At 50.2% G+C, this 13,657-nt stretch overlaps 1 protein-coding gene across 1 annotated transcript in view; it reads left to right on the top strand.

Moving 5' to 3' along the window:
- The first annotated feature begins 1,032 nt into the window (after positions 1 to 1,032).
- Positions 1,033 to 13,657, top strand: part of LOC116366973 (protein PELPK1-like) — a 28,427-nt gene continuing 15,802 nt past the window's right edge. Inside the window, exon 1 of the mRNA XM_031818792.1 lies at positions 1,033 to 1,136. Coding sequence (XP_031674652.1) covers positions 1,090 to 1,136 — 47 coding nt within the window. The 5' untranslated portion in view covers positions 1,033 to 1,089. The remainder of the gene's footprint in view (positions 1,137 to 13,657) is intronic.

The following is a 13,657-nucleotide window of genomic DNA, read 5'->3' as shown; positions in this document are numbered from 1 at the left end:
TTTAGATGATCTGTTTTCTGAGGGTTGGCAGTCAAGACATTGCATTTTGGAACATTCTGAATAGGCCTACCACCGTGTGCATATTCATGCACTTAAAATGTGAAGAAATAATAGTTTTTCAACATTTGGATCCTAACATTCTGATCTGTTCCATCAGCCTTATGAATTGATACAGCATATACCTCCACTATACTACTTTGATACACATCAGTGGGGGTTAAGAATTGAGTACACGAAATGTCCATTGAAAACAAAGTGGTACACCTGCGTATATCCTCCATTACACCACTAACTGTACGATTTGAGAAGAGCGCTTCTCCCTCACTGCTTTTGCCTTTTCACATCACCTTCCGTAGACCGGTGCACTGCGGTTCAGGTTAGTAGAACTCCCTCATAGGCTGCATTACCAAGGCATCCCAATTCTGATATTTTTTTTCCACTAATTAGTCTTTTGACTAAGATCTGATGTGAAAAGATCTGATGCGATTGCTCAAAACATTAATAATTGGAAAAATGATTAGAATTGGGCTCCCTGTGTAACCAGCAATAGGTCAGTTTCTACAGCTAAGGGTGAGGCAACGCAACAACCAATGGTTGCGTGCCACATCATCAACTGTGTCATCCTCTGACATATGATGTGGTTAGCTGATACTTAAAATACCTATCAAGGCGATGTAAGATCTGGCAGACTTCAGCAACGTCTAAGCTTTGGAAATTGGCTGAAGTCTGTTTGGCTGCAATCACAAACTACCTCATAGTCTGTTTGGTCCCAGCCACACAGGGAGCCCAATCCTGATCCTTTGCTGGCAAAACAGCTGATCTGATTGGTGAAAACTGAATTTGGTCTCTTTCTTTTGTCGTCCAATTCTCTCTCTGTTGTTCACCATATGTCAACGGATGACTGCACCTAATCGCATTTGGGAAATTGAACCAATGGAAATGAAGTTCATTGGCTGACAGCTGTACATAATTAGCCAGTTAGGTGAGAAGGGTCTGGGATTCCTTTATGAGGTGCAACCAAAACAGCTGTTTGACATTGCAACAGGGATATTCTGGCAGGCTGTCGAGAATTAGTTCTTGAATACTGTTATGGTTTTGATCACTAAAATGGCTGTGACTTTTGGACTCTCTTTGAGGTTAGTTTTTCAATGCGTTCATCTGGTTTGTTTACCTTGTCTTAGTCTTCACTGGTTATTTATGTTTAACTGTCTGACTGTTTTGTAGTGTTTCTTGGATTTGTTGCCTGCTAATTGGAGGGATAACTTGTTTTACACTTAAAGGTGCGTTTTGGTTTACACTAATTCAGGTCAAATCACAGGTCTAGTTCCGATCCAAATGAAGGCTGGCATTTTACCACAATGTTCTCTTTGTTTCCTAGGTAACGCTCATGGGCATCCTGCCTACACTGGACCTGAACCGACTGGATCCTATGCCCAAGCAAGTGTGGTGTCTGGTCCAAATGCTAAAGCTACTGGCCACAATGCCACGTGAGCGGAAGCTACTGGCCACAATGCCACGTGAGCGGAAGCTACTGGCCACAATGCCACGTCAGCGGAAGCTACTGGCCACAATGCCACGTCAGCGGAAGCTACTGGCCACAATGCCACATCAGCGGAAGCTACTGGCCACAAAGCCACGTCAGCGGAAGCTACTGGCCACAATGCCACGTCAAGTGTGAAGTCCGGCCCCGCAGCAGAAGCTTCAGGCCCCGGCGCCTCAGCAGAAGCTTCAGGCCCCGGCGCCTCAGCAGAAGCTTCAGGCCCCGGCGCCTCAGCAGAAGCTTCAGGCCCCGGCGCCTCAGCAGAAGCTTCAGGCGCCTCAGCAGAAGCTTCAGGCACCTCAGCAGAAGCGTCCGGCGCCTCAGCAGAAGCGTCCGGCGCCTCAGCAGAAGCGTCCGGCGCCTCAGCAGAAGCGTCCGGCGCCTCAGCAGAAGCGTCCGGCGCCTCAGCAGAAGCGTCCGGCGCCTCAGCAGAAGCGTCCGGCCCCTAAGCCTCAGCAGAAGTGTCCGGCCCCGGCGCCTCAGCAGAATTGTCCGGCCCCGGCGCCTCAGCAGAGTCGTCCGGCCCCGGCGCCTCAGCAGAAGCTTCAGGCCCCGGCGCCTCAGCAGAAGCTTCAGGCCCCGGCGCCTCAGCAGAAGCTTCAGGCGCCTCAGCAGAAGCTTCAGGCCCCTCAGCAGAAGCTTCAGGCCCCGGCGCCTCAGCAGAAGCTTCAGGCCCCTCAGCAGAAGCTTCAGGCCCCGGCGCCTCAGCAGAAGCTTCAGGCCCCGGCGCCTCAGCAGAAGCTTCAGGCGCCTCAGCAGAAGCTTCAGGCACCTCAGCAGAAGCGTCCGGCGCCTCAGCAGAAGCGTCCGGCGCCTCAGCAGAAGCGTCCGGCGCCTCAGCAGAAGCGTCCGGCGCCTCAGCAGAAGCGTCCGGCGCCTCAGCAGAAGCGTCCGGCGCCTCAGCAGAAGCGTCCGGCGCCTCAGCAGAAGCGTCCGGCGCCTCAGCAGAAGCGTCCGGCCCCTAAGCCTCAGCAGAAGCGTCCGGCCCCTAAGCCTCAGCAGAAGCGTCCGGCCACGGCGCCTCAGCAGAATCGTCCGGCCCCGGCGCCTCAGCAGAAGCTTCAGGCCCCGGCGCCTCAGCAGAAGCTTCAGGCGCCTCAGCAGAAGCTTCAGGCCCCTCAGCAGAAGCTTCAGGCCCCGGCGCCTCAGCAGAAGCTTCAGGCGCCTCAGCAGAAGCTTCAGGCGCCTCAGCGGAAGCTTCAGGCGCCTCAGCGGAAGCTTCAGGCGCCTCAGCAGAAGCTTCAGGCGCCTCAGCAGAAGCTTCAGGCGCCTCAGCAGAAGCTTCAGGCGCCTCAGCAGAAGCTTCAGGCGCCTCAGCAGAAGCTTCAGGCCCCTCAGCAGAAGCTTCAGGCCCCTCAGCAGAAGCGCCTCAGCAGAAGCTTCAGGCCCCGGCGCCTCAGCAGAAGCTTCAGGCCCCGGCGCCTCAGCAGAAGCTTCAGGCCCCGGCGCCTCAGCAGGAGCTTCATGCCCCGGCGCCTCAGCAGAAGCTTCAGGCGCCTCAGCAGAAGCTTCAGGCGCCTCAGCAGAAGCTTCAGGCGCCTCAGCAGAAGCTTCTGGCGCCTCAGCAGAAGCTTCTGGCGCCTCAGCAGAAGCTTCAGGCGCCTCAGCAGAAGCTTCAGGCGCCTCAGCAGAAGCTTCAGGCGCCTCAGCAGAAGCGTCCGGCCCCGGCGCCTCAGCAGAAGCGTCAGGCCACTCAGCAGAAGCTTCATGCCACTCAGCAGAAGCGTCCGGCCCCGGCGCCTCAGCAGAAGCGACAAGCCTTGAACAGACGGCCATACCACTCAACTAGGGAGATCATAATTTGGTTTGGCCAACTCCTTAATCGTCTTATCCCTGTTACCCTTTTCTGCTAGAGGCACAGTAAAGGTAACTGAGGTGGGGAAATGTGTGAACTAATGCGCTTGTTTGAAATGAGGATCTCCTTCACTTGTACATCGTCATGCAAATTGTATACAGAGGTGGATGATACAATGTTATGAATCGTTTTTATAAACATACGACTAAATTGACTTCTGATGTAGCGATATTGCAGACACACTTTTAGGTTCTACGGTTATGCTTTTGATTTAGCCTGGTGTTCCTGCTACTCTTGCATGATTTGCTCAATAAACCATTTGACTTTCAAAAAACCTTGTCCTTAAAATATAATCTCTTCTGCCTACCATGTGCTTGCTGTTTGGTAACAGACTGTGGGCCTGGAGTAAAAGGGAATTTGCGTTTTTGTTATACACTTGTCTAAACAGATTTGTTTCTGGTAGTTTGTTCTAAAGTTTTCTAACTTGTCAGAGCTCCCTCATATGTTCATACACTACCTGTCCCTTAGTGTAGGCTGTTTGCTTTACAGTAATCTGCCTTTTTCCACCAATGCCTAAAGAATGTGAATGCAGTGTAACTCATCGTCCCATTACCTGTCACTAACCTGTCCCAGGGACGCTGAAGTTTCTCCTTGACCTTATTCAGAAACATTAAATCAACTTGATACATTCTGACTGTCCTACAATGTTGGTCTGGCCAGACACATGGATGCAATCATATGCGTTCATTTATTTCAGCTGTGAAAAGTACTCCACTTGAAGTCGTTCAGACATTCCTTATGTCAACTCAATGTGGTCTTCTGCACAATCCATTTCTACCTGACCACAATGAGGTTGCACTCGCAGAAGCCCCTGACAGGAACTTCAATAGATTTTATAAAGGGGTTCTTAAGCTCTCACTTTGTACAACATTATCTAGAGACATAAATATGAATTTGTTCTTAAGCCTGGCTGGTGACTTGCTTTTTTTGGTATCAAGGTTTCCAACAATTTCAAGAAACACTTAGCGTTCTGACATTTTAGGACTGTCAAGCAACTAACCTCAGGGGAAAAAAACATCCTCACTGTCAGCTTTGTAATTTTCAGCAAACTTGATGGACAAAAATGTGTATGAACATAAGATTCAACAACAAACTGAACAAGTTCCACAAACATGTGACTAACAAATGGAATAATGTGTCCAGGAACAAAGGGGGGGGTCAAAAGTAACTATCTGTTGTGGACACCAGATGTATTAAGAACTGCAGTGCATCTCATGGACTACACCAGATTTGCCAGTTCTTGCTGTGAGATATTACCCCACTCGTCCAGCAAGGCACCTGCAAGTTCCCAGACATTTCTGGGGGGAATGGTCCTCACCCTCCGATCCAACAGGTCCTAGACGTGCTCAATGGGATTGAGTTCCGACCTCTTTGCTGGCAATGGCAGAACACTGACATTCCTGTCTTGCAGGAAATCACGCATAGAACGAGCAGTATGGATGGTGGCATTGTCATGCTGGAGGGTCATGTCAGGATGAGTCTGCAGGAAGGGAACCACATGAGGGAGGAGGATGTCTTCCCTGTAACGCACAGCGTTGAGATTGCCTGCATGACAACAAGCTCCGTCCGATGATGCTGTGACACACCGCCCCAGACCATGACGGACCCTCCACCTCCAAATGGATCCCACTCCAGAGTTCAGGCCTCGTGTAACGCTCAAACGTGAATCCGACCATCACCCCCGGTGAGACAAAACCGTACCTCGTCAATGTAGAACACTTTTTGCCAGTCCTGTCTAGACCAGCGACGGTGGGTTTGTGCCCATAGGCGACGTTGTTGCCTGTGATGTCTGGTGAGGACCTGCCTTACTACAACAGGCCTACAAGCCCTCAGTCCAGCCTCTCTCAGCCTATTGCGGACAGCCTGAGCACTGATGGAGGGATTGTGCGTTCCTGGTGCAGCTCGGGCAGTTGTTGCCTTCCTGTACCTGTCCTGCAGGTGTGATGTCCGCATGTACCGATCCTGTGCAGGTGTTGTCACACGTGGTCTGCCACTCCGAGGACGATCAGCTGTCCGTCTTGCATCAATATAGCGCTGTCGTAGGCGTCTCACAGTACAGACATTGCAATATTTTGCCCTGGTAATCTGCAGTCCTCATGCCTCCTTGCAGCATACCTAAGGCACGTTCACTCAGATGAGCAGGGACCCTGGGATTCTGTATTTTGGTGTCAGTAGAAAGGCCTCTTTTGTGTTTTAAGTTTTCATAACTGTGACCTTAATTGCCTACCGTCTGTAAGCTGTTAGTGTCTTAACGACCGTTCGACAGGTGCATGTTCATTAAATGTTTATGGTTCATTGAACAAACATGGGAAACAATGTTTAAGCCCTTACAATGAAGATCTGTGAAGTTATTTGGATTTTTACATCTTTGATTGACAGGGTCCTGAAAACGGGACTTTTAGTTTCTGACAATTTGTTCATGGAGGAATTAAATCTAAAGCTGCAAGTGTGGACTCTAGTAAAATGTTTGATTAAAGCACTACATTTGTCACAGAGGGAGACGTCCTCTGGCGCTGCTTTGAAACCTTTTTTTGGTGGGGGTGGGGGGGGTCTGAATGATTTGGATTCTGTGATCATTTATCCATGATCAGATCGATCTGAGTTTATAAACAGTTTGTTCTGAAAATATCTGATGACATTAATCTGATCCACATGTCACAGAATCCAGTTTGAGTGCTTTGAACAGGCCTACACCTTGCCATTTACTGGACAGGTTGCGGTACTACTCCTACACTTTCATAGGGAAACATGAGTAAACTGTAGTGAACAAAAATAAACACAACTTGTAAAGTGTTGATCCCATGTTTCATGAGCTGAAATAAAAGATCTGTTGCCAGAGGATTTAATGTTCAGTTTTTTACGATAAGCCGCCTCCAACTTGGCAGCACGTCCAACCGGCCTCCCAACCACAGACCACGTGTAACCACGCCAACCAAGGACATCCACAACCGGCTTCTTTACCTGTGGGATCGTCTGAGACCAGCCATCCGGACAGCTGATGACACTAAGGGGCATTTCTGTCTGTAATAAAGCCCTTTTGTGGGGAAAACTCATTCTGATTGGCAGGGCTCTCAAGTGTGCCAGGCCCACCCACATCAAATCAAATTTGAATTGTTCACATACACATGGTTAGCAGATGTTAATGCGAGTGTAGCGAAATGCTTGTGCTTCTAGTTCCGACCATGCAGTAATATCTAACAACTAATCTAACCCAAAAATTTCACAACAACTACCTTATACACACAAGTGTAAAGGAATGAATCAGTAATGAATATGTAAATAAAAATATATGAATGAGAGATTGCCGAACGGCATAGGCAAGATGCAGTAGATGGTATAGAGTACAGTATATACATATGAGATGAGTAATGTAGGGTATTGTGAGCGTACCAAGTAATTGGGTGTCACTCTAAAGCGGGAAGGTGGAATAAAAGAGTCAGGAGTAGGTTTTCTTGATTGAACACAGTTCTCTATTGAGGGCATTTGGTCAACACAAACACTCCAACATAATCAATGAAAATCTTCTAAGGAAAAAAACATACATCTTCTTCTCCAGATGAAACAGGAACACAATAGGATTATCTTTAAACTACAACAAAAAGTCACGGGATTGTCACCGTCTTAGTGGTTCTTCATGGATAGCTCCTCTCTCTCGGTGGCCATCTTCCAGAGATAGTTTCCCCCTTCTCTGCTGGTTCCATTCTCTCTCTTATAGGGGAAGGAGAGTATGTCATTAGTACCGTCAGCTGTGCTTAATTGCCTCTGGTTACCTTGTCTCCCATGCCTTGTTGGGCTACTATCCATGAGCCCAGCCTGCCCTCTGGTGGTCCGTCCACATACCTTCCCCCCCAGGACCGAACCGGAGGGTCGGGCGCCAGACGCACCGTCTTGGTCGCGTCGGGGCAGCGCGTCTGCATTCCCGTTCCTCGATCCGGCCCTGTGGATGACATGGAAAGAGAACGGTTGTAAAGACAAAAACCATCTGGCTATTCTGTTGTTATTGTTTCTCTTACCAGCCATCCACGTGAGGGGCGCATGGTCAGTAACTAATGCAAACCTCCGACCCAGTAGGTAGTACCGGAGATAATCGAGGGCCCACTTGATGGCTAAGGCCTCTTTCTCTACGGTCGCATACCTCTGTTCCCGATCGCTGAGCTTCCTACTAATGAAGAGAATCGGCTTCTCTGCTTCACCTTTACCCTGAGCTAGTACGGCCCCGAGCCCTGTATCCGAGGCGTCGACCTGCACAATGAACTCTTGTGAGAAGTCCGGAGCCTGTAGAACGGGATCAGAACACAGGCCATCTTTTAGCAATTGAAAGGCCTCTTCCGTCTCGTCTTTCCACTCTACCTGGTTTGGCAGGTTTTTCCTGATGAGGTTTGTGAGGGGGTTGGCAATGGTTGCATATCCCGGGATAAAACGGCGATAATATCCTGTTATCCCTAAGAAGGCCCGAACGTCTCGCTTGGTCCGGGGTCGAGGCCAGTCACGAATTGCCCTGGTCTTCTCTGCCTGTGGGCGTATTTTCCCATTCCCCACGGTGTACCCCAGGTATTCCGCTTCGGACAGGCCCAGGCAGCATTTATTTGGATTGGCTGTCAACCCGGTGGCTTCCAAACTCACGAGCACCGCCCGTAATCGCAGGAGGTGACTATCCCAGTCCTCGCTGTGGATGACCACATCGTCTATGTACGCCGCTGCATACTCTTGATGGGGCCGTAGAATGGCATCCATGAGGCGTTGGAAAGTTGCAGCGGCACCGTGCAGTCCGAAGGGCATCCTCACATACTGGAAAAGCCCCTCTGGGGTGGCGAAGGCAGTCTTTGGGCGATCCTCCGGAGCCACCGGCACTTGCCAATATCCCTTTGTCAAATCCAGGGTAGTGATGAACTTGGCCTTTCCTAAGCGCTCCAAGAGTTCATCCACACGGGGCATGGGATACGCATCGAATGTAGAGATGGCATTCACGCCCCTAAAGTCGTTGCAGAGTCTCATACTACCATCGGACTTGGGGACCAGGACTATGGGACTGGACCACTCACTCGTCGAGGGCTCGATCACGCCCATCCTCAACATCTCCCTCACCTCTTTCTTAGCGATGACTCGGCGAGCCTCAGGAATCCTGTAAGGGCGGATATGCACCTTCTTGCCGGGTTCCGTGTGGATATGGTGGAACAGGACATATGTTTGTCCTGGGAATGGAGAGAATATTCGACCGAAGTTCATAATCAGCTTGTCTAGCTGTCTTGACTGCTCCGGTAGGAGAGTTTGGCCACGGCGCACCTGTGGTAGAGTCTCCTCTTTTCCTTTGCCCTCCAGGGCCATCAAAGTCACCTCCTCCTCTCGTCCATGGTACGTCTTCAGCAGGTTTATGTGATAGAGTTGGACCTTCTTCCTCCTGTCAGGTTGCTTGATGAGGTAATTGACCGGTGAGACCCTTTTCATTACCTCGTAGGGCCCCCTCCACTGCGCCAGCAAGCGATGTTCGGCCGTGGGCACAAGCACCATCACTTTCTCTCCCACGGTGAACTCACGGGGGGTCGCGGACTTATCATAGGCCTGGCCTTGGGTCCTTTGGGCCTTCTCCATATGCTCCTTGACTATGGGCCACACTGCTGACAGGCGGTCTCTCATCAGGGTAACGTGTTCTATTGTGGATCGAAAGGGACATGGTTGGGTCTCCCAGGTCTCCTTGGCTAAGTCGAGGATTCCTCGACAGGGTCTGCCATAGAGCAATTAAAACGGAGAGAATCCAGTGGATGCCTGGGGTACTTCTCGCAGGGCAAACATTAAGTGTGGGAGAAGCATGTCCCAGTTTTTCCCGTCTCGGGACACCACTCTTCTCAACATGCTTTTAATCGTTTTGTTCAAGCGTTCACACAACCCGTCTGTTTGAGGGTGGAATATGCTTGTACGTATCTGTTGAACCTGATATAACCGACACAAGTCCTTCATCAACCGGGACATGAACGGGGTTCCTTGATCGGTTAAGATAGTCTTGGGGAGGCCCACACGAGAGAACATCAGGAATAGCTCCTTGGCAATTCCCTTTGACGACATGTTACGCAGGGGTATGGCCTCCGGGAACTTGGTAGCGTAATCTATAACCACTAGGATGTACTCGTGTCCTCTGGCGGATTTTGGGAGGGGCCCTACGAGGTCCATAGCTATGCGTTCAAAGGGAGTCTCTATGATGGGGAGAGGAATCAAAGGGTTACGCAGGTGTGGCCGTGGGGCTGTACGTTGACATTGATCACACGTCCTACAATACCTGGCCACATCCCGGGTGACCCGGGGCCAATAGAATCTCTGCATGATTCTGTCAATAGTCTTGTCTCGTGCCAGGTGTCCTCCTAGGACGTGGGAATGGGCTAACTGTAGAACTGTATCCCTGTATGGCCTAGGCACCATTAGTAATTCCTGGTTTTCCCCCCTTCGTCGTACGACCCAGTATAAGAGACCCCGCCTGATTGCATAGTAAGGAAGAGGGGGCTCACCTGATCCGTCGACGTTCCTCCCGTCGATCACCTTCACCTTCCTCATGGCCTCCTTTAGGTCTGGGTCTCTATGCTGCGAGGTGCCGAACTGTCCCTTTAATTCCTGGTGCAGGTCGACCTCGGTAGAGGAATGTGGAGGATGTTCCACATCCCCATCAGGGGTGACCGAGGAGAATCCCTTCCAGGTTCCCTCCTCGGATGGAGCTTCAAATATATCCCTTAGCGCCTGGTTGCTCCTTCCTTCCTGCGTTGTGTATAACCCTTCACATGTGTCTTCATCAGTGGTTTCCTGGAATATCTGTCGTAAACGTTGGGTCGCTATTTCTTCCTCTGCTGCAGAGGACGAGGACGCGGCTACGTCTCCTTGTAGGACTACTACCTCGGGCTTGGATTTTCTCTTCTTCCCTGTCCCCCTTCTTCCCGTGCATAACGTCATCTGCCGAAGCTCCTTATATAGGGGACAGTCTCTCCCGATCAATAATGGCACCTTCAGCTGGGGCACTTTCCCTGCCCTGACTGTACACCTTCCTTTTGGAGTGAGAATAGGCAGATTCACAGTGGGGTAATAGTGGGTGTCTCCATGGATACAGGATACGGCTACTTTGTCTGGTAGCAGTGTTGCGGAGGTCACCATCTGTTCCTCTACTAACGTAACCATGCTTCCCGAGTCGAGAATAGCTACCACATCTTGTCCTTCGACTCGCACCGGAATCTCTGAGGCTGGGGCTATCTCTGCTAACCAACAGTGTTGATCCTGCCCCCTCAAAACGGGATGTGTGGGGGTAGGCAGTGATGACTCCGTGACCATGGGCTCATCCTTGCTAGGACATTGTGGGGCATAATGGTTGGGAGACTGACATTTATAACACCGACCCTGCTGTGTGGTGGCTGACTTCTCCCACCTCCGGGGGGGGCTTGGACGTTTCGGTGGCGGGCGCGCCGGGGTGAGTCGTGGTACGGGATTGGAAGACTCCTTCCGTTCCTCCTTGTCACTTTTTAACAACTCCCCTGTAGACCGATATGTTTCCACCGCCTGGGCTATGTCGTCGGCTGACAACGGGTTGGCTTGCCCCACAACCCTTTTTAAGTCACTGGGCAATTCTCTCAATATCTTGTCCACTACGAGAGTCTCTATCACATGTCCTACTCCCTTTCCAGGTTCTAGCCACTGTTTCGTCAGTCGTATTAATGCGAAGATCTGGGCACGGACGGGTTGATCAGCTGTATAGGTCCATTGATGGAACTTTACAGCCCTATCTCTGGCAGTCAGCTGGTACCGGGACAGGATCTCGGTTTTTAGTCGCCCATAGTCCTCAGCTTCACGGGAATCCAGGTCAAAATAGGCTTCCTGAGCCACCCCGGTCAAAAGAGGGGCTAATGCGCTCGCCCATTCTGTGGGCGACCACTCTTCCAAGGTGGCCGTCCTTTCGAAGGTCATGAGGAAGGCCTCAATATCATCCTCCTTGGAGAGACGAGGTAAGATGGCGTGAGCAGCCGCTCTTGGCTTAACTCTAGGTTCTTCTCGTCGGCTCAGCTGTTGTTGCAGGAGTTCTATGGTTGTCTGCTGTGCCGTGATCAACTGTTGTAGTAGGGCGTTATCCATCGTTCTTGAATGGTTCCTCCGGGTCTACTGGAAGAATCTTGATTTACTCACTTATCCTTGTGTCACTCGTCCACCTAATGCCCGCATTCTCCACCAATGTGAGCGGACCAAGTAATTGGGTGTCACTCTAAAGCGGGAAGGTGGAATAAACGAGTCAGGAGTAGGTTTTCTTGATTGAACACAGTTCTCTATTGAGGGCATTTGGTCAACACAAACACTCCAACATAATCAATGAAAATCTTCTAAGGAAAAAAACATACATCTTCTTCTCCAGATGAAACAGGAACACAATAGGATTATCTTTAAACTACAACAAAAAGTCACGGGATTGTCACCGTCTTAGTGGTTCTTCATGGATAGCTCCTCTCTCTCGGTGGCCATCTTCCAGAGATAGTTTCCCCCTTCTCTGCTGGTTCCATTCTCTCTCTTATAGGGGAAGGAGAGTATGTCATTAGTACCGTCAGCTGTGCTTAATTGCCTCTGGTTACCTTGTCTCCCATGCCTTGTTGGGCTACTATCCATGAGCCCAGCCTGCCCTCTGGTGGTCCTTCCACAGTATGTAAACATTATATAATGTGGCATTGTTTAAAGTAGCTAGTGATACATTTATTACATAAATTTTTCCATTGCTAAAGTGGCTAAAGATTTGAATCAGTATGTTGGCAGCAGCCACTCAATGTTAGTGATGGCTGTTGAACAGTTTGATGGCCTTGAGATTGAAAACCAGCTTCTGTCTCTCGGTCCCCGCTTTGATGCACCTGTACTGACCTCGCCTTCTGGATGATAGCGGGGTGAACAGGCAGTGGCTCGGGTGTTTGTTGTCCTTGATGATATTTTTAGCCTTCCTGTGACATCGGGTGGTGTAGGTGTCTTGGAGGGCAGGTAGTTTACCCCGGTGATCCGTTGTGCAGTCCTCACTACCCTCTGGAGAGCCTTACGGTATGGGCGGAGCAGTTCTTCATTGTAAAGGGCTTAAACATTGTTTCCCATGCTTGTTCAATGAACCACAAGAGATGAACCACCCAGTTATGAAAACTTAGGACACAAAAGAGGCCTTTCTACTGACTCTGAAAAAACACCAAAATAAAGATGCCCAGGGTCCCTGCTCATCTGCGTGAACGTGCCTTAGGTATGCTGCAAGGAGGCATGAGGACTGCTGATGTGGCCAGGGCAATAAATGTCCGTACTGTGAGACGCCTATGACAGCGCTACATTGAGACAAGACGGACAGCTGATTGTCCTCGGAGTGGCAACACCTGCACAGGATCAGTACATGCGAACATCACACCTGCAGGACAGGTACAGGAAGGCAACTGCCCGAGTTGCACCAGGAACGCACAATCCCTCCATCAGTGCTCAGACTGTCTGCAATAGGCTGAGAGTGGCTGGACTGAGGGCTTGTAGGCCTGTTGTAAGGCAGGTCCTCACCAGACATCACAGGCAACAACGTCACCTATGGGCACAAACCCACCGTCGCTGGTCTAGACAAGACTGGCAAAAAGTGCTCTTCACTGACAAGTCATGGTTTTGTCTCACCGGGGGTGATAGTCGGATTCGCGTTTGAGCGTTACACCGAGGCCTGTACTCTGGAGCAGGATTGATTGAGGTAGAGGGTCCGTCATGGTTTGGGGCGGTGTGTCATAGCATCATCGGACGGAGCTTGTTGTCATGCATGCAATCTCAACGCTGTGCGTTACAGGGAAGACATCCTCGTCCGTCATGTGGTACCCTTTCTGCAGACAACCCTCCAGCATGACAATGCCACCAGCCATACTTTTTGTTCTGTGAGTGATTTCCTGCAAGAGAGGAATGTCAGTGTTCTGCCATTGCCAGTAAAGAGACCGGAACTCAATCCCATTGAGCACGTCTAGGATAATTTTGTACAAAGTGATAGCTTAAGTGCACCTTTTAAAATCAATTGAAGTTCCTGCCAGGGGCTTCTGCAAGTGCAACCTCATTGTGGTAGTGTAGAAATGGATTGTGCAGAAGACCACATTGAGAGTTGACATAAGGAATGTCTGAACGACTTCAAGTGGAGTACTTTTCACGGCTGAAATAAATGAACGCATATGATTGCATCCATGTGTCTGGCCAGACCAACATTGTAGAACAGTCAGAATGTATCAAGTTGATTTAATGTTTCTGAATAAGGTCAAGGAGAA

Source organism: Oncorhynchus kisutch, unplaced genomic scaffold (genome assembly GCF_002021735.2).
Source record: "Oncorhynchus kisutch isolate 150728-3 unplaced genomic scaffold, Okis_V2 scaffold1623, whole genome shotgun sequence".
Lineage (NCBI taxonomy): Eukaryota > Metazoa > Chordata > Actinopteri > Salmoniformes > Salmonidae > Oncorhynchus > Oncorhynchus kisutch.
The sequence above is the reverse complement of the archived record's forward strand: the minus strand, read 5'-3'. Positions and strand labels throughout refer to the sequence as shown.